Here is a 22,284-nt window from a genome sequence, read left to right on the forward strand (position 1 = left end):
GAAGAGAGTAAAACCAAATTTGACATAACAGAACAGAGTCGGTCAAATCAAAAGGGTGGACATAATAGATAATGTAAAAACATAATACAAGGTGATCAACAATGGTTACCATAATGCCTCCCGGTATCTCTAATAGAATTGCCTATATCATCAGTTATAATAAAATTGAACAAAACAGTAAAGAATGAAACCAACAAAACCAAAACATTGGAGACATTATAGATCTTCAAAAGTAGATAATAGTCAACCAGTATGGGCATCATAATGAATCCCACTATCTTCACAGCTATTGCCTAAACTTTTGAACCTGGTACTATCAAGCAAAACAGAATAGAGGAACATCAGTCAAAACAAGATGGTGAGAGCAATACAGGGCTTCAAATCAAGTTACTAGTAAATCAAAGTGGGTTACTATAATATATCCTACTATTTTTATTTATTTTTCCCTTAATTAAAAGGATAAAAATAAAAAAGTAAATAATAAAATGGTGATTGAGATAAAAGAGGGCATAACAACAAAACAATGCAGATCAAAACATAACCATTTAAGCAAAATAGTGTTTCACCACAAGATAATCCCGATGTAAAAGTAGTTACCATATTGTCTCCTTCCTTGAAATCTTTGAGTATAACTTCATATACTGTAGCATCAAATATATCAAAACAATGTAAAACCATTCAAGAGAATGACAGCATTACAGGGTATTTAGAATCAACCAAAAGAAAATGAACAATGGTTTCTGTATAATCTCCTTGTCTATAAAAGTTTTTGTTTATACTATCACATATAATAAAATCCAATAAGATACAACATGCTAAGACCAATGGAGACAGAAGAGCAAAAGCTTGATGAGACTTCAAAACAAGATGATACTAAATCAGCATTACCTATTATGACGTCGTTTTCTCCAAAATAGCTGTTCCTATCATCCAATCATCTCTGCCTCATTTCTGTTGAGCTCTTTTTCTGTCATTAGTTGTCAGTTTGTCTTCTTCATTTTGTTTTCTGCTCCATTCATTGTGGCCTCTCTGCCACTATTTCTGGATTCTTCGTATTTTTCTTTTTTAGAATATCCTGCAGTATTCTCTGTAGAGTTGAATTGGTGGTTGCATATTCCCCTAGTTCCTCTTTGTCCTGGAAGCACCTTGTTTTTCCATTAATTTCCAGGGATAGTTGTGCAGGAAATGTCAATCTTGGCTGGAGGTTATTGTCTTTCAAAGCTTGAATTATTTCCCCCCACGCTCTTTGTGATTTGATGGTTTGTGCCGAGAAGTCTGCTGTAATTCTGATGGTTGTTCCCTTGTAAGTGATTTGTTTCTTGTCTCTGACAGCTTTTAAGATTCTGTTTTTATATTGGATTTCTGGTATTTTGATTATTATATGCCTGGGTGTAGCTCTGTTTGGGTTGTAGGTGGCTGGGGTCCTGAATGCTTCATACATCTGAGTATCTTTACCTTTTGCTAAATTAGGAAAATTCTCCTGGATTATTTCTGTGAGTAGCTTTTGTAGTTCATTTGCTTGTGTCCCTACTCTTCTTTTATGTTCTTAATTCTTAAGTTATAGATCCTCTTATCATCTTCTAGTCTTTGTATTATTGCTGTTTGTTTCTTTGTTATTTTTAAGAAGTTTTTCATTTCATGCTACCATATTACAAATCTGGCCTCCAGTTCAGATAATCTATCCTTAGTTTCTTTCAAGCTGTTATGCCAGTATTGATAGAGTTTTTAGTTTCCTGGTAATCTCTGTGAACCTGCTTCACGTATTCTATGTTTTCTCTATTTTCTCCATCAAACAATTCTCCCCTCTTTTTCTGTTCTTCCATTCCACCATCTGTTTTTTCTTGGGTGGTGCTTAGCATTTCTCTAATTATTCTGCTTATGTCTAGCTTCAGGTCATTAATAACTTCATTCCTGAACTCGTCTATGAGGCTCTCAAGATAGTGCTTTATGTCTATTGGTGTGGTGTCTGCTACTGCCTGTTTCTCAGGATTGGGGGCTGAGGGGTCTTTCTTGTTGCTCCCTCTTCCCATATTCTTTGTTCCTTGTATATGCAAGCGTATATTGGAGGCCCAGCTTCCTTCCCTGTTGGCCACAGTCTGATTGAATAGCACCGGCTAGGTGTTCCCACCCACCGCAGCGCTCCCGGGAATTATGGACCAGGAAGCCTATGCAGGGCCCGCCCTTCCAGGTCACCTTCAGGTGCTGGGACCTGGGCTGTGCTAGCCTACTGTGTCTCAGCCAGCAGCGTCACATAAGCTAGGCACTGCTCACCAATCCCACTTGAGAGGGGGATATGTGACTGAAGTCACTACAGCACCCTGTTCCAGCAAGTCTGCCCGGTCCCAGAATGTCCTCTGTTGGAGCCTCCTAGCTCGTGGAAGAGTCCCAGTTTCTCTCACTCACCGCAGGTCGATGCATGGCTTCCCACCCATCCCGCTCTCAACTCCATTCACCGATTCCCGTTCTCAGAGCTTTTGCGTGCCTCTCTCCCTGCCGAGCCAATTCAGATGCAGCCGTGGTGGCAGGAAACCCAAATCGCGGTTTCCAATATCGGGGCTCCAGCTTCCCTGCTGAGGCTTTATCTATTCCTGTTATAGCACCAGGATTGCATTCCCAGTTGGTTTCTCTCAGCCCAGTTCATTCTTGGGTCAGCAGGGCATATTTCCTCTCTTGCTTACGATTCCTCACTCTGCACCATTCCTGGATTCTAAGCTGGGTCTTTCAGAGAGCCTCCGTAGTTGCTGCTATCTGTCTGCCATGTTCTCCCAGAAGTCTATTTTTTACTTTTTAGTATGAATATCTTTCCTTGGCAGTAACTGTAGGTCTTCATCAGTTTGAGAAGATATATATGACCTTTCTGAGGGGATGGAGCATCATTTATTTAATTAGTTTCACTCAAGTTGCTTGATAATGTGGTATTACAAAGCATTTGATGAGTTTTCTTAAGTTTATTTGCATACCTTTTCATTTCTTTAGAAAGTTGCTTACCTCACTTCTTAACTCACTAATTCATGTGGTAAGTCATAACAGTTAATGTACCCCATTATCTATGAAACATACCCATTGCTGCCCATAGTGTAGGGCTAGACACACACACATGCAGGCACATAGGCACACATTTCTGGGTGTTCTATTTTATTGAGTTAATCTTATTTCCTTAGAACTATGTATATTTTCAGAGTCTATCAAGATCAGCATATTTTTGTGCATCTTTTTAGAGGTTCCCTAATAGTTTTTCATTGGAAGAATTGTTCCTACTGGACTGCTGACTTTCTTTTGTAAATAAATTGTAAAATAGTTTGACTTGTAAATTGTAAATAAATCCTTGTATAAGATTTGTGGGTTTATATCAGGTCCTGACCTAGATCCCCAATCTCCCAAATGAGTGTACAGCAGAGGCTTAAATAAAATGAGACAAGTGGTATGATTTTAGGGCTGCAGGAGGGTCAAAACCCTTTAGCTGAATGCAAGACTGAGGGCTAAGACAAAGATCTCACTGGACCGCCAACTTTTATTAGATCCAACAACAAAGGATAGGGAAACTGAGGAAAGTGCAGGGCCTTGGCAATCTCTTCAAGGATGTCTCCAAGTAATGAATCTTGGCAGTTTAGTAGAAATGCCTTATCATGAAGACATGGTAGGAGTGAGACTGTAGGAATAATTCCTGCAGCTGTAGTCTCTATCTACTTAATTGATGTTTGAGCTAAGTGTCCACAGCTGTGGCTTTACCGTGCTCTTTGAGGTACCTCTGACCTCACAGGTCACTACAAGCCTCAGCCAGGACCAGTGATTCATAGAGGTTCACTTACTATGAATCAGCTCCCATCACCAGGCAAGGGGCCTAGAACAGATTCACAGATAAACATAGAAAACAAATTAGTTAATTTTAAATCCTGCTCAGAGCCGCTTCATAGTGGTCTCCAACAGATTAAGAGTTACAATAAGAGTTGCTTCATGTTTTTGAATATAAATGCTTTTTGTTAGGTTTTGATATCAGATTTATTGATACTTCTCTTTAAAGCAAGGTGAATAGTTTAAATATTAAATATTAAAGTATTTAGAATAGTTTAAATATTAAAGTATTTTGTGTATATAAAATATGTTGGTGCTTGATAGACTTCTCAATATTATTGGCTTAAAATTATATTTAAATTTTCTCTCTGCTATTGGGTCAATGTTAGTGAGAAAAATACCTATTCTGAGCTATTCTTTCCCTCATATTCAGAAGTTTTAGTACTGAGACATATAAAATAGTTGTATTTATACTTTTTTCTTCTCAATTTTTTCTCTTTTTATGTTTTTATTTTTAGGTTAAAGTAATATAATTGGCTAATATTAAAAATTTTTTGAAGGTTGGACATTATTAGTGCATGACATGTCCATTTATGGAACTGTACAGGTAATCCTTTCAATAAATAACATTAACATGTTGACAATAATAAAATTATTTGAATATTTTGATCAGTTTTACTATTTCTGTTATATAAATCAATCTCTAGTGTATTAATTTCGACTTTTATTTGTATTTATTTCTCTTTTTTTTTTTTTTTTTTTTTTTTTGTACCAGGAACTCAAACTCAGGACCTTGTGCTTGCCAGGCACACATTGCACCTTATTTCTCCTTTCTACTTAGGTTTTCTTGGTGTTCCTTTACTATATTTTGAAAGAAGTGTTTTAAGATTGTCATCCTATTTTTTAGCAATTAAATATTCAATTAATTTTTCTCAGTTTTTGCCATTTATCTCAGGTTTTGTTAGGAAATGCCTTCATTTTTGATATTTATTAAATATTACCTATTAAAGCAGTGGTTCCTTCATATATACAAAAGTTGTATGAACAAAGTTTAAATTTTTTAATGCCCAATTTTATTTTTTCCCATTTTTCTCGTTAATTTCTGATTTCATTATATAATGTCAAGGAACATGATCTACATCTTTTGTTTCTAACAAATTTAATGAAATTTTATTTGTGACTTACTATATGATTTTCTTTTATGTCTAGTAGCATACTAAAGGACTTGATTCTTGCACTCTTAGTTTCTCCAAGAACCATCTTATTCCTGATATTTGACCTTTATTAGATGTATATCTTTGATTTAAAAATAATTAAAAGCATCAATTAAATATTATTATATGAATGAGGGCCAGGGATTTAGCTCAGCAGCAAAAGTGTCTGCCGGACAAATTCAAGGTTGAGAGTGAAGTACTTACCCAAAAAAACTGTGTTTGTGTGTGTGTGTGTGTGTGTGTGTGTATCTGTGTGTGTCTGTGTGTATGAAATGAATGTGAGCTTATAAAATTTAAGAACCTCCATCTTACACTTTTAACCAGTTGCTTTTGTCCTGAGTTTGGGGCAGATATCCCTAGAGTCTGCTTATGTCTCCTCATCTGTCTGTTACGTTCCATCCTTACTCCTGTTCCAAGCACCTGCCTCTCACTGCCTGACTCCTAGATGACTGCTAACCCCATAGCAGGGCAGGGAGAACCTGGGCTAGGAGTGCATCGTCTTGTCATCTTGGTACACATATCCTGGAGGCAGCCAGGGGCTCTTCTTCACAGCTGTAGGAAGAAAAGATTTCTTGCCTTGGTCTATTTCAGACCACATTTTTTATTTATTTTTCTTTGGCAAGAGGAGGTGAGCAGCCCATCTTTAAATTTGGTTGCACATTGTAACCTTGGGGCCCCTTCCAACTTTTTCTCATCCAGAGAGTACCTTCAATCTGCTTCCTAGTGGGACAAGACTGTAAATAGTGATTTTCCCTATGAGAACATCTTGTTTCCTATAATATACCATGCTCTTAAGAAATATCACCAAAGCTTTGAAATCTGTTACAGTGTTTTTGAACCATAGTACAGATTTAAGAATAAAATTATATTTAAAAAATAAGCCTTACTTTAAAAGTATTGAACTCACTGGATTTTTAACTGAAAAATTAAATATTTTTAATTGAATACATAAACTGTGTTAAAAGTCATGTAAAAATTTCATGCAAGGAAGGATATTTGGTCAAAGAATAAGATAGTCATAGGGTAAGCCAAGTTAGAATAGGTTTTTTATTCCAAGTTATCTCACAGTCCGAATATGCATTGTGAATCTCCACATGGGAAGATAGGATATATAAAAATGTGTACATGGTTTCAGTGTATCTTAGATATCAACCTTCACACCATTTCTTCCATGTGACATTTTGTTGCATCAGTGTACCTATAGGGTTATAGTTACTAGTTATATCTCCTAGTATTTTGTGATATGTTTTTAGGAAAATTGATGTGCACTTCTTCCTTGTATAGGTAAAAAAATTGGACTCAAGAGAGATGAAATAATGTAGTTTCTTGGCTAATTAAAAGCAATGAGTTTTAGGATCTGAGTGAGAAAACTTGCGGGACACTGGTTTTTCCATTACCCTTAATTATCACCTCCCAATGTGAAATGTTACTTTATGGAATTATATTCCTTCTAACGAGCAGTGTTTTTTTTTTAATCCCCTGTCCTTGTTAATAACAAGTGATTTTTAATGGCTCAATTTAGTGTATATATATATGAGTATGTATTTGCATAGAATTTAGATAATTTAGGAAGGTACTTTGTTCTTGATCCAACATTTTAGGGCTCCTATTAGCTAAACTTGATTTTTGTACTGGAAAGTCACATAAATGTGAAAACTTTTTCTTTTGCAGCGGCTCTAATTAGAGGAAATCGTAAAAACTGTGCTCAATTTTCTGGCTCCCTCGACTGGCTGATTAGCAGATTGGAAAGACTAGAAGCTTCCTCCGGTACGTTTTTCAATTTTCTTGTTGATGTGCTATCTTATTATTTTTTCTTTCATTTCATATCTTTTAAGACATAAAAACATAGTCTGATGTTGAACATAGTAAAAATGTTTCCTTTATAACTGATTAAACTTTTCTGTTGATAAACCACTAGTATTGTCCTTTTAAAATTTTTGAGTAGCAGTTTAACCATATCCTATCACTTCTGTGTTAAAAAGGTTAACTATGAAGTCCTGAATGCTAATGAACAGACAGAATTCTCATTCTTTTTCAAATTGGGGACTCCTTCTGCATTTGGTAAACAAAAAATACAGACTTAGAAATTCCATTTTTTCATTGTATTGAAAGATTATTTGTGTACGTTTTGGGTATGAGGGTTAGTTTCTGAAATCATGTAGCATACCACTTTATTTAAAAGGGATCTCATAAACACTAATAAACCCCCTGTGTAATAGAACAGTAGTTCTATTACAGCCAATCTCAATTCCAGCGATGGTGGGGATTGCAAGACATGCCCAAAAGTTCACTCACTGATCAAAGAGTTGGCCTGGGAGGAAGGAAGGGTTGAACACTCACTATGTTTAGGACTGAATAGTCGGTGTCAAAATTGGTGGTAAGTAGCCAAATGAGAAAAAAAAGAGAATAGACTCAAAGGATCAAGGGTCACAAAGTGAGATTTTATGAAAGGTAACTCCAAACTTCTGTCTTCCTTTTCCTTTTTTCACTGTTTTCTCACCAATATATTTTACATCCGGCCTCTAAAATTAAACCAAAGAAGACACCGATAATTAAAAGAATTATCTCCAACTTTAAATGTCCAGCAACAGATCCTTCTCTAATGTTATTGTCAACGTTTGCATTCCCCTTAGGGATTTCTAGTTTACTTGAATTGACTTTCAGATACTTTCCTACAATGTCATGAATTCTGGATCCTGTCATTGCTGTTGCTCATGAGAGACAGAAAGATATTCATACATGTGGAATGGAGCAAAGTGTGAAAGAGGCAGTGTGACTGATGAACTGAGGAGAGGCTTTTTTCTCCAGGCCTAGAGACTGGAGACACAGGAGGCTGAGCTGCAGTTAGCCCCTGACTGATAGAGAAGTGCTGGGTACTGGGGAGCTTCTGGAGGGATACATGTAACTATACCTTTTGGGCCAGGAGTTGGCATTAGCATTTTGGTTACTCTGACTAAGTAAAAGGTTTTGCCTAAAGTTTTTCCAACTTCATTCTCTGCTAGTATTTGGGGCCAAGGCAGCCAGGCTTAGAATGCAGAGTGAAGATCTGTACACTGAATCAGAAGGCATTCTAATGTTGGTGTGGAAGGCTGTGCAGAACAGCTCATTCATTCCGATGGGTAGACACATTCTTCTTTGTCCTGTTTACTTTTAGAAGCTGAAAAGCACAATTGCAAAATCATAATGTCACTTAAAACTAGGGCTTTCTGGAGTTGCCTTCTGACATGCGGTAAAGTACCTGGGACAACTTTGTTTTGCAAAGAAAGCCATTCTAGCAAATGAGACTGGTCTTTGCTCCTCTTGCTTAGAACAGAGATATGTAACTGCTACTTAGCAGCTATCCACAAGTCTGAGAGAAAACAATCCCCCGCAGGACCTGGAAGTCACAGAGCAGAAAAATCTGGGTCACATGGTGTGGACCTCAGTACCACATCGTGCCCCTTTCGGGTTTAAGCCAGGCTATTAGGGCTTTGCCTTATTTGTAGCTAAATGGCATGTATTAAAAGGTCTCTTGTGATATGCAGCAAGTACTGCAAGAAATGATCTCTTATTTAACTTTCATCCAGGTGCCAGATGCTGCTTTATGTGCTTTACAAATATTAATCATTTAATTATCATGATGCTGTAGAATAGGTGCTACCCCATATCATAACAAGACTCAGAGAAATTTAGTATCTGCACCTAAGCAGGGCAGCTCTGGACACCCGTGTCCTTATTCATAGGCATCCTGCTGTGCTGTGCTTTGAATGTTCTTACTGAGTATGAGATTGAGTTCAGTGTTCTTTTTATTTTTCAACACATTCTAAAATTTCTAAGTAGCTTTCATGGACATTTTCTTGCTCTCATTAGCTCTGACCCTATTGGCATACTCCTTAATTCTTCAATTGTATTTACCAATTATAAATAGCAGTTGTGAGAAATGATCAGCAATCTCAGAATTGGGGAATAAAAAAGGAGGAAAGTAAAGACATCACTTGTACTGGGAAAAGCAGCAAAAATTATAAAGATTCCAAGGCACCTTTTAAATATTTTTCTGCAAATGGAGAATGATAAAATTGTATGTATTTATGGGGCACAAATGATATTATGATATGTGAATAAAATGTGGAATGATTACTTAAAGTTAATTAGCATATCTATCACCTTAAAATACTTTTTTTGTGGTGAGAACATTGGAAACTCATTCTGAGATTTTGGGGTATATTTTATTATTGTTATGTTATATATGATAATGTACAATGGATTCTAAAACCTTATTCCTCTTGTCCTCTGAGTATACCCTTTCATTCACATCTCACCGTGCCCCCACTGCCAGCCTCTGGTACTCAGCACTTTTTCTTCTTCTTTGAATTCCATTGGTTTAGTTCCCTAAATGAATGAGAACCTGTCATGTGTTTCTTTCTGTGCTTGACTTATTTCATTTAGTGCAATGTCCCTCAGTTTCATCCATGTTGTTGTGAATGTCAGGATCCTTTTTCTTCTCTTTTAAGACTGCTATCTCATTGTTGATACATACAACATTTTCCTTCTGTATTATCCATGATGGGCACTTAGGTTAATTCCATATGTTAGCTATTTTGAATAGGGCTGCAGTGAACATGAGAATGCAGATACCTCTTTGACATGCCAATTTCAGATCCTTTGGCTCTCTGCCCAGAAGGTGGATTATTGGATCATATAGTAGTTATGTATCTAGTTTTTTGAGAACCCTTACATACTTTTCCATAATGGCTGTACTGACGTTCTCCAGAAGTCCATGTCTTTCTCAATCCAAGTCAGTATGAATATCCCAGGGAGGGGTGGGATAGTTTTAAAGCCCTTGCCCCTCTAATGTACCTGAGGGGCAAAAACCATTGCCAGCCTGTCCATGTCTGTACATGAATGACAAAGCAGAGATGGGGCACCACAACACTTAGGTTTCATCCAGAAAAGCAATGAGAACACAAAACAAATTTATGCAAATTTAAATAGAAATCTGAAGGAACCTTGCAAAGATTAACACAAAAGTGTTAATGAAACCAGTTGTGTTAGATTGGGTCCTACTGGAAGGGTACTTTAAAACAGGGAATCCAGGGAAAATTTCTTTGAGACCTGAGTGAATGGGGAGCTAAGTATGCATTGTTATCTAGTTGTTTAGCACAAACTGCCTTTTTTAATGTCCTTTATTGTTCCTTCATTATTCAAGTATCCTAAAATTGAAGGCTACAAACCACCAGAAGCCTAATTAAGGCTTCATAATATGTTATAATGCGGTGGCTTATTGTATGTGTTTTATTTCAGCTAATTTACATCAGAAAGTGTTTGACTCACATTCATCTTATCTACTGATAAAGTCTATCATTTTTGTGTGTTCATTTTTCTTATTCATTTATAATATTTCATTATTTTTCATATTAAAATAAATGTGGAATAACCTAACTTCCATTTTTATTAATTTTTCTTTCCTTTAACTAATTTTGACACTGTACTATATATTTTTAAATTTTTTTAAAGAGAAAAAATCAAATACCAAGCAATCAAAAACAACAAAAGTAGGGGCTGGGGATTTAGCTCAGCGGTATAAATACCTGCCTTGCAAGCAGGCAGTCGTGAGTTCGATCCCTGGTACTGGTAAAAACGAAAAAAGACAAAAACAAAACAAAAACAAAAGTAGAATAACAACAGCAACAACAAAAAGATAGCAAATAGCAATATAGACTTTCAAAACAAAGTGATAAAAATTTAACAATGAGTGCTATCTTCACACATTGTTATCTTCAAAATAGTTGCTCAGGTTACCAGGTAGAGGCATGCAAAATTGATCAAACTCTATAATTTCCTTTTGAGCAATTTCTTTCCTTTATTGTATCTATTGTAACTTTATGATTTTATTTACTCTTTCAGTTTCTTACACTAGTGAGACAATATGGTGTTTACACATGCAAGTCTGACTTATTTCACTTATGAGTATGGTTTCTACTTGCATTCATTTATGTATAAAAGCTTCGAGTTTATTGTTCTTTAAGGCTGTGTATTCCATTGGTCACTGTATTCTATTTTAATCTTCAATCACTTTCTCTCTCTGCAGCTTTCTGTGATCTCAAGATTTAATGAGCTTATTCTTTTCCTTATTCTTAAAATCATTATTTAAAAAATTCAAAGTACATGAAATTATGTGCTTTTCCAATTTGGCTTGAAACTACTTCTCTGGCAATTGTTATTTTTCACTCATTATATATTTGAGTATTAATATTAATTTAATTTATTTTTCTTAAGTCAGAGGTGGAAACCCTATTTAGAATAACTGTAACGTATTTCATGAGTTAACTTGATTAAAGAATGAAAACAAAATATACATTACTTTTTTATGTTTCATCTGATACTTATCAGAAATGCTTTTAAAAATTTAGAATTTGATCATATACTGAAATGTAAATAGTTTTTTGACTTCAAGTGTATGAACATTTATTTATTTTTTAAAATTTTATTTTTAAAGAGAGTAAAATTAAACATAACAAAACAGAACAAAACAGATCATAAGACAACAATGATAGAGACCCAGATTTCAAAGCAAGACAACCGGAGCTTTTCACTGTCTATCACATTGTCTCTTGTTTTCTTCCAAATAGTTGTCCATATGTTCACATACAATGAATTCATACAAAACAAAATAGTATTAAACTGATCAGAACAGGATGATGAAGGCATTTTAGGTCTTCAAGACTAAACAATAGGGAAGTCAATAATAGCTGCCATAACGTCTCTCATTCTCTTCAAAATAGCTGTCCATACCCTCATGTATGTTGAAATTAAACAAAAAAAAAAAAAAAAACAGACTAAAATCACTCTGAATAAAGAATAATAGTATTTTTGGATTTCACATCATGATGCTTCGGAATCAGCACTGGGTACATTAGTGTCTCTTTTTCTTCAAAAGTAGCTGTTCGTTTCATTGTGCATTATATAACCGATTTTCATAAACTGTTTAGAAGTTCTATGCATGCATGCATCTCTACATGTATACCTATCCTTTCTATATTAGAGGGAAAAACAAAACAAAACAAATTCCTAGAAAAATACAAAATGAGAGAGACATACAAACAACAATAGGAAAGAGCCAGAACACTGACAATATAGGCCTTCAAAACAAGGTGGTATGAGCATAACCAGGGTTGTTGTTTTACGTAATGATCTTCAAGAGTTCCTCAGATCACCATACGACAGTATGCACAATTGTTCCAATATTATGAATGTTAACTATTTTGTTCCAAGAACTTACAGAGTTTGTAGCATAGTCATCTTAGCTATCTTAAGTGTGTTTATATAATTTTAAACGTTTTCCCTTCCTTTTTCTTTTTCCTCATTTTCCCTGAGATATTATTTTTCTACTTTAAGCAGATTCTTATCCTTTCACTGTATTTATTGAGTTTGTTGTATCATTATGTACTCTTACCATTTCTTACACTAGGGAGACTATATGGTATTTACTCATGTGAGTTTGATTTATTTCACTTATGAGTATGATCTGAAGTTGCATCCATTTACTTATAAATATCTCAGTGTGATCATTCCTTTAGAGCGTAGTAGTACTGCATTGCATAAAATTTTATCCATTCCACAGTTGATGGGCATTTAGGTTGTTTCCAAGATCTGGCTATTACAAATTGTGCTGCTATAAACATGGGTGCACATATATCACTGTGGTATGATGTTTTCAGTTCTTCTGGGAATATGCCTAGAAGTAGAATAGCTGCATGAAATGAGACTTCCAATCCTAGCTTTTTGAGGAATCTCCAGAATGACCTCCACAATGGTTGTACCCGTCTACACTCCCACCAACAGTGCAGGAGAGTTCCTTTTTCCCCACAGCCTCTCCAGCATTTGTGGTTGGTAGTTTTCTTTATCCTGGCCATTCTTTCTGGAGTAAGATGGAACCTTAGTGTTGTTTTAATTTGCATTTTTCTAATGACCAGTGATGCTGAACATTTTTTCATTCATTTATTTGTCATTTGTATTTCTTCATCTGAGAACTATGTATTTGTCTCAGATGCCCATTTTTGGAGTGGATCTTTAATTTTGGGGATCTGATTTTTTTTTTAATTCTTTACATGTTCTAGACAGAAGTCCTTTGTCTGAGGGATCATTCACTAAGACTGTTCCCTAATTTGTGAATTTTCTTTTCAGTGTGCTGGAGATTTCTTTCAACATGCAAAAACTCTTTAATAAGACATGATCCCAGTTATTGATTCTGTGAAGTATTTTGCGTGCAGTTTGATTCTTGTTCATGAATTCTCTACCTACCCCTACATCTTCAAGATTTTTACTTTGTCTTCCAACAAATTTAGTGTTTCTGTTTTAATATTTAGATCTTTGATCCATTAAGAATTTAGTTTAGTACATGGCGATAGGTATGGGTCTAGTTTTAATTTTTGGCATATGGAGAGCCAATTTTTCCAGCACCATTTATTAAAGAGACTGTTTTTCTTCCAGTGGACATATTTGGCCCCTTTATCAAAGATAAGGTGGTTGAGTGTGTTTTTAGTTGTAGTTGTATCTTCTGATCTATTTCATTGATCTTCAGGTCTGTTTTTATTCCAGTGCCATGCTGATTTTATTACAATAGCTTTGTAGTATGTATGTGTATTTAAAATAAAAAAAATTATTTTCTTGGTGATGTTTCATTTTCTTGGTGGAGGGCTGGTAAATATTTGAAAACATGTGTTGCAATTCAATTATTTAATCTTCATTATTCAATCTTCTTCCTCCTTTTTCTTCTCCTCTTTCTTCTTCTTTAATCTGGGTGAGCATAGGGAGAGAAAGTTAAATTTCTAATCACTTCCAACTAGAAATTCCTATTATTTCATTTTCTGCACGTTTCCCAAGTGCAGAAAATGTTCTTGGGAGAAAGAAAACTGAAATGTAGCATGTGATTTGTCATTCGTTGGCAATTGAATTTAAATTAGGGAGAACGCAGCAGGTATGTGGCATTATCAAACCCTCTGGACTGCACAGCCTGCACACAAATTCGTGCTTTTACTTGTAATTTTCCATTGCTGTGTAGAGAAAACCAATGAAACAAAACACACTGCTTTGGATTTGTCACCAATGTGGAGCTCGCCCAATCATGTCTTCTGTGATTCTAATAGTGGTTATTTCATTCACATCCTTTCTCTTCTGAAAATATTAATATTATGGGAAGGAACTCTTGAGAAGCAGGAGTGTTTTGTATTGGTACATTTAGTTAAACTTTGACTGCATTTTTAGCTCAGGTCCTCCATTGTCCTAGATGTGCAAAGCCCTCTGTAGTGCTGCCTCATTCTGTCGTCAGAGTCTAATACACTGATGCAGTTACCCCTGGATTTACTAACACAGCTTGTTTCAATTACGGTGGTAGTCTTGCTTCTATTTCTTCACAATGGTCAGTAAGTCTCTTTCCTGAATTCCCCTTCTGATGAGTGATATATCTGTTCAGCATTCCTTGACCCCTTATGTCTAATTGTTAATCTCTGTTACAAGGGAACCAATTGGTAATTCCTCCCTTTATTTTTTATTTGACCTCAATTGCCTTTAATATTATTTCTTGAATCAGTAACATAACAATAGCTGGTGGTCATATAGCACAGCTCTGATCCAGGCCCTCTGATCTCTATGTTCTATATGTGCTGTACTCTTCTCTTGGCAACCCCTGCTGTGTGCACTGCAGTTGTCTGCATTGTGTGTATGCACTGGAGCACAAGAGATTGGGTAACTTGCCTAGACCTCCAGAACACAAATCAGGGCACTGGCTTGAATCCACAGTATGATCACTACATAACTAAATGGAATAATCATGGTACCTCTTCTTTGGATATCTCCTTATTAACGCTTGGAAATATCATGGCTATCCGTGTCACAGGCTGGTTGCTCCTGTTGGGCTAACTTTGGCCTGTATGTGTGTGTTTTCCTTTTCTTTTTTAGTCATTGCCCAGTTTATCTATCAATCCTCCAGTCATTTTTTTCTTGTTATGTTACTGTGTTTAAATTTTAGTACCCAGGGTTTTTAATACATATTTTATTTCTGTAAGAGTTTAGTGAGCTTTATACAGGTATTTTTAAGGTTATGGCTAAAAGACTGCCAGGATTTTCTACTTCCAGGTATGGAGAAAAGGACATCTAAGCCTGCTGTTTGAGTAATTTGCAATTCAAGGTTCTCTGATTGCAACTTCCCTGATTCTGCAGTGGAGACTCATTGTTATGGATGGAGTTTTACCTGTGCATTTCCCCTGTGTTTCCTTCATGAGATAGCACTTTATTTATACTAATTAATGCTTGGGATGGGGCTTTCTCCTTTTACTTATCACTAGCTTAGCCTAGCCTGTACCTTTTAGAGCTTTCAGTGTTAACTGACAGCTGGCTGAGCCATATATGCCATAGGTTCCCCACAACTGGCCCTATGTCTAGGTGAATAATAACTATACACAAATGGAGAACAGGCAAGCATCTACATATATCCATATTTTGTCAGGGAAACTGAGTCTTGAACTAAGCTGCATAGTCTGAGTAAGTACATTCAGTGACAGAAATAAAATGGAGATAGACATTGCTTGTATTGTGTTTTTATTTTAATGTGCATTTCTTAATTAGGAATGTTATGAATTGTTCATTTCATAGAATTTATGGAACATTGAAAGAGCAATATGCTACTTTAATAACTAGTAGTAATTTTTTAATGTATTAACTGCTAGTCTTTTCTGAAATAATGTGTTTTATAAAAATACCTTTTTCATAGTTGTAAACAGAAGGTGTATCTAATTTTGTATCCAGGCCTAAATATTTACTTTATATATTATGTTACCATACTATTAAAAATTAGACTAACATAATTTATTATAACTTGCAAAATCTAATTACTTTGCTTTACTATTTTTTGATCATTTTTGTAGCATGGCCATAACTCTGTTATTCTAGTAATACTATTATGAGTCTGTTAACTCCTTTAATTTTCATTTGAGCATGTAATAATAAACTTTATGAACTACTAGTCTTTCTGGGTCTTATTTGATATATTTACTGTTTAGTGATCAAATCATCTGTAGTCTATTATAGCCATTATAATCTTAGACAGTATTTGTGTGTCTCCATTGTCACCCAAAGGTTCAAAGAAGTGTCAGCATTTTCTAAATATGTATTTAATATAGTATAACCATTCTTTCTTTTGAGAATGATTTCTTTGGTGTTTCTTGTTTTCCCTTAAGAATTTTTTACTACAAAAATTTTTGTATTCATTCTAACAGTTGAAAATATGTTTTCTTTCTCATTTTATTGTCAGAATTAGTAGAATTGGAAAAAATAAAACTTTTAAACTAAATGTTTATTTGTTGGAACTGACCAGGTAGAATTAAAATTTGGTATTAAACCCAGAATTCTGGCAGCCGAGGCTCAATATGAGAAAAATCAGGAGTTTATCCTCATGTTGCTCTTCTCGCATTTTGTGGTACATGTTGTTCATTTACAAAGTCTAGTCTTAAATCCTAATTGGTATGGGCCTTCATGTATATTTATTTACAGAGATAATTCATTGTCTTGTTCTTCCTCTTCTTGATCTTTCATTTTTAGTGGTTAAATTTGTAGCAAGAATTGGCTTTTTCTAGAAAAGGCTAATGTATTAATTTAGGTTGTTTTAATAAAATATCTTAAGCCAGGTGATTTATAAGCCACAGAAACTTGTTATTCATTGTTCTGAAAACTCTGAAGCCCAAGATTTTGTTTTGGGTGAGGGTCCCCTTTTCTTCTCATAGAAAGCTCACATTAGTCGGCCATAACACCCTGAACGCGCTTGATCTCGTCTTATCTCGGAAGCTAAGCAGGGTCGGGCCTGGTTAGTACTTGGAAGGGAGAAAGCTCACATTATGGAAGGAACAAACTAGTTGCCCTGTGGCTTTATAGGACCTTTATAAAGGCACTAATCATATTCAAAAGGTATCCCCACTCCTCACCTCATCACTGCTAAAGGCCTGCTTCCTATCACCATCACCTCTGGGCTAGAATTTCAACATACCATTTTTGGAGAGGTAAACATTCAGGTCTTAACAGCCAAATAGAAATTAATTTAGGCTCCACGGACCCTAAAGTCTCTGTTAGACACTCAGCTCTGCCTTTCCCATGGTGAGGCAGCCTTAGACTTGAAATGACTGCAAGGACTACAATCAAACTTTCTTTCTAAAATAGGCAGCTCTATCTTCTGTAGTAAAAAAGAAAGAACAGAGGAGAAAACAAATACATCAGGATTATATGAGCACGCTTTTAAACATACTTTTCCATTTTCATTACTGGGGCTTTGCACATGCTAAGGAAGCCATTGTACGGCCAGCACATTTTGCTACATTTGTAATAATGTAAAAGAAGTGAACAGTTTCAATAAACTTAATAATGATAAAAGAGGTATATAGTTTCAGTAAACTTATACAAACATCTTTAGTTTATTCATCAGCTTCATACATTATTTTTTTCTGAATGTTTATCATCAGGGATTGTTGGAATATTGCACCTGATTTTTAATAACACCAAATTCAAGATCTTTTGAGATACTTTTTGAAGCCAAATATACCTTCATATTTCAATAAATTAAATCATAAGAAATTACTATGAATGACCATTTTATAATAAATGGATCAGGACTTGGGTCAAGTGTAGATTGTGACAGCTATCAAGAATGATTTTTGTTCCACTTTTGTAAATGTGATACTTTGTGTTTCTTTCTCAGAAGATGAACTCTGTGTGTAAATTTTTCATGGTGCTTCTTGGAGGCCCTTCCTAATTCTTGTAACTGTGAGAGAGAGACCACATACTCTTTATGTTGGGTCTCTTGGCTATTAATGGTGTGCATTCATTACTAACATGGCAAGATTTCTCTGAGCAAATGAACACATATGCACACATATATCTTTCCAAAATCATGCTAAACATTCTGACAATAAAATTTATTTTCCTCCTTTTAAAATTTAAGATTAAAAACTATATATTCTATGTGGCCTTTTATTATAACTATATATTATATATTTCTATTTATTTGTTGTATGATTCTCTTGTTTTACAAACTGATAAAGATTCTGTATCATAATCCTTAAGGAGAAGTGACTGATCTTGCTGGAACAGAACATGCTGGTCATTGCAAACTGATTAGTTACACATTTCCCCTTGGTTTTTAGGTATTCTTGAAGTTCTACATTGTGTGTTAGTGGAGAGTCCAGAAGCTCTAAATATTATTAAAGAAGGACATATTAAATCCATTATCTCGCTCTTGGACAAGCATGGGCGAAACCACAAAGTAAGTAAACTGTTTTATTTCCATGAATAAATTATAGGAGCAGTCAAATATAAAAATGTATTTTTCACTATACAGTGTGAAGAAAAATAGCTAGAAAATATTTTAGCTTTAAATAATGAAATAATAATATTTGAGGACATAAATGTGTTTGCCTTGATTTAAACATTATACAACATACACATGTATTGAAGCACTACATTGGATCCTATAAACGTGAACTTTTTACAATGTTATGTGTCTAAAATTTAAAGTAAAATATGCTAAAATAAGATGACTTTTTGAAGATGTGTTGACTTTTTATGAGTGTTTTTTATGTTAGGTGTGATTGAGTGACATTGTTTAGTTTGTATGCATAGCTTCAGTGGAAGGGTAAGCAATTCTCCACTTGTGTGTGAAGGAGAGTTGAAGGATCAGTGAGATACATGCTGTTATGTTGAAATGACTGAGTCAGATGGAACTGGAGGGAATGGTGTGCTTCACTGCAGGTACTGCTGATGCTTGAATTTAAAAGATGAGTTAGAATCCACTGGAAGTAATTTCTCCTTTCAGGTTCTGGATGTCTTATGTTCACTGTGTGTTTGCCATGGGGTCGCTGTCAGGTCTAACCAGCATCTCATCTGTGACAATCTCCTGCCAGGACGCGATCTTTTATTGCAGACCCGTCTTGTGAACCATGTCAGCAGGTAAATTCAGATGGACGATGTCATAAGTAGGTAACATAGCAAAAGTTTTCTAAGTCTGACTCTGTAGCTAATACCACAGATGGTCCGTTCATTTACTAGGCTATTTTACGTATCCCCCAAATTAATAATAGAAGTATTACTAACAGTATATCAGTTTGTCACAAATACATATGTAAGAGCTTTTGCTCCATTCATAGTTGAATTATCATTGACATCATTAGGTATAAGGCGAGAATTATAGAGATACAGTTGTATGTAGTTGTGTTGTATGTCTTAGAGTTAACTAAAAACACTTAACCTTCAAAACTTCTTTGAGTTGTTCACTGTGTATGATTAAAAAAGAGGTTTCAAATATATATATATATATATATATAATAAATATAATAAATTCCACAAATAGTCAATTAAATTACATCTTCAGTTAGTTCTACCTTCTAGAATAGCTAACATTCATTGAGTGCAACGTGCCATTTATAATATTGGGTACTTTACGCTTCATTTGTACTATTTTGTGTGTGTGTGTGTGTGTGTGTGTGTGTGTGTGTGTACTTTCCTGGGCATTGCTGTTACCTACAGTTTATGGAGCCAGAAGTGGATTTCAGGCCTAATTCCAGACATAGCTCTTAATCACTACACCACACAGCCTTTCTTATCCCCACTCATAAGCAAATAAAGAACACGTGATAGAGTCTACAGTTAGCAAAATGTTTTGTGTGACAGACGTAGCTTTGGTATACTGCATCTCACTGCTTTCCAGGAGATAATTTGCTGCTTTATACTATTTTAAACACAAGTGTGGAATAAGTGTATATGTCTATGTTATGTTTTTTAAACAAGATTGGTTTTGGATCTTTGTTGTTGTTTATATAGCCGACTTAATGTTAAAGAATAGCATTTTCCAAGACCTCCACTAATCCCTGGCATTACCGTAGAGCATAAGTTTCCTCTTCGCATGGAATAAAACTTGCTAAAAATTCCTCTCTTCACAAAGAGCAAACAGCCTCAAAGGCAACTTAGTGCTTCAGCTTCTGGCTCCATGTGACACGAAGCTTGCTTTAGGAGGGTCTCTGCACATCTTCAGTTCACAGCAGTGCCATTAATTCTAAAGGCCTGCTACACAGAGTGTCTCATTTTGTGGCTTACATTTAATTTAACATGAAAATGATGAGTAAGAGGGTTGAATAAAAAGTACAATTGTGGCACATTTCCAAAGGACAGTGCTGCTTATGAACAATGTAAGAAGTGACATTTCAATATGTGAATGAACTACAAAATGTTATGAATTTATAAAAGTTAAGAAAAATAATATTAGACCCCTGAGTGACATTGCTAGTAAACCAGAAAGTAAACACTGTTTGTGACCTGTCATTCTGTATGATCTCGGTGGTTATGTTAATTCTGTAGGATTGAAGACAGCATGTGTTTAATATGTAGCTTCCCAGCGAGCAGGACTAGCATTCAAAATAGCAAGACAGAAATGAGGACAATAAGAGACATGTGTGGTCTGCTCTCACATGTTGTTCCTATCTCTTTAAAGCATGAGGCCCAATATTTTTCTGGGCGTCAGTGAAGGGTCTGCTCAGTATAAGAAATGGTACTATGAGCTCATGGTGGACCACACCGAGCCATTTGTGACAGCAGAAGCAACTCACCTGCGAGTGGGCTGGGCTTCCACCGAAGGCTACTCGCCCTACCCTGGGGGCGGTGAGGAATGGGGCGGCAATGGTGTTGGAGACGACCTCTTCTCCTATGGATTTGATGGCCTGCATCTCTGGTCAGGTAGGCACTCTCCACTTTCTCTCACCAATTTCTAGTGACCCTGCTATGTGGTTCTGAAAGCTGTCAGTGCTGCTTCTATGGATAATTTGATTATTCAGAAATTTAACATGAAAACGATGAGTAAGAGGGTTGAAAAAAAGGCAGAATTTCAGTAGATAAAAATGAAAATGATTACAATTGTAGCACATTTCCAAAAGACTGTGGTGCTTTTGAACATTGTATTTAAAATTAACATTTCAAAATGTGAATGAACTACAAAAAACGAGTGTTTCTGAATTGTTTTAATTGATATATGCAGAGCTTTAGCTTCCAGTTTGAAAAGCACAAAACACAAACCCTGCATAATAATGGGAAGAAAGAGACTAGTTCAGCCTCCTGCAAATTAATGTATAGGCAGATGTCAGTAATCCACAAAGGCCTGTGTAACTAGTCTAGTCACAATGCAATACACTTTGACGAGAAAAATAGCATAAAACTTTCTTTTTAATGAACTAAGAGAAACTAGTAGTACAAATGCTATGACCTGTTTCTGTCATGTAAGAGTCTTTTTTATCTATGACTTGTACTCTGAATAACAGTTTTGGCCTTTCTTTTAAGATTATGGTACACAGGCTAATAGCTATTGTATTCTCTAATTATTTATTATGAAATTTGTTTTTTATAGAGAGTGCTTGTTAGTATTTTCTTTGTTAATATCTACATATATTACATTAAAATAAAAAAAAAGTATTAAAAAGGTTAGAAGTAAATGCATAGTTCAGTTCACTAGCTACCAGCTCCCAGTTGTCATGGTTGAGTACATAGTGAGTACTATGTATTAGAATAATATTGTTCTCTGATTCATGAATAACTATGTTTTGGTTAATTTTAAAATGCAGTTCTTGCTCGTGTACATATTTTTTTGGATAGTGGAGTTCATTTGGAATCTATACAGATCTATGCTTGTGTTCACAAAGCTGCATTTAGAATGGGGTCCTGGTATGGCCTCAAAATATTTTATGAAGTGTTCAGTGTATAGAAGATACAGAATACTGACTTAAGTTACAAAAATCTGACCTTTATAATATAGTTGCAAGTAATGTTCATTTAGCAGTGCTGGATAGGCCTGAAAGCTTATGACAAGAAATCTTAAAATTAAGTGAACTAAATCTAAGTTTATGATAACACATTTGTAAACTCGTCTGTATAACTGCATTTTAACAATAATAGTTACTGAGTTTGTCCATTAGTGCCAGTAGCTCTGTTGTCTAGAAGAAAAGAAGCTATTGTGTATTTTGGGTGGCTTATCTAACCGCCATAGTGTGTGGCAGATGTCAGGGTACCCAGGATTGTATGTATGCAAGAGCACTGAGCTAGACACAAGGTAGCCACAATAGTCACTTGTTTTCCCATTAGACCAGAGACTATGGGGAAAAGCACTACTCATTACTCTGACAAGAAAATTCTAAATTGTTCCCAATTATTTTAGCCTCGTAACACATTTTACCTGTTTTATTTTACATTCAGTTTGATGCTTTTCCTTTCACTGTAG

General features: G+C 35.3%; 1 protein-coding gene across 6 annotated transcripts in view; it reads left to right on the forward strand.

Annotated features, from left to right (window-relative positions):
* Window positions 1–22,284, forward strand: part of Ryr2 (ryanodine receptor 2) — a 659,796-nt gene that overhangs the window by 379,007 nt on the left and 258,505 nt on the right. For all 6 annotated transcript variants that reach the window (XM_063260102.1, XM_063260104.1, XM_063260105.1 and 3 more), the window contains 4 exons: window positions 6,678–6,773; window positions 18,173–18,291; window positions 18,841–18,974; window positions 20,512–20,753. In XM_063260102.1, coding sequence (XP_063116172.1) covers window positions 6,678–6,773; window positions 18,173–18,291; window positions 18,841–18,974; window positions 20,512–20,753 — 591 coding nt within the window. The remainder of the gene's footprint in view (window positions 1–6,677; window positions 6,774–18,172; window positions 18,292–18,840; window positions 18,975–20,511; window positions 20,754–22,284) is intronic.

Source organism: Cavia porcellus, unplaced genomic scaffold (assembly GCF_034190915.1).
Source record: "Cavia porcellus strain 051 isolate PalLab524CR breed Dunkin Hartley unplaced genomic scaffold, mCavPor4.1 scaffold_13, whole genome shotgun sequence".
Lineage (NCBI taxonomy): Eukaryota > Metazoa > Chordata > Mammalia > Rodentia > Caviidae > Cavia > Cavia porcellus.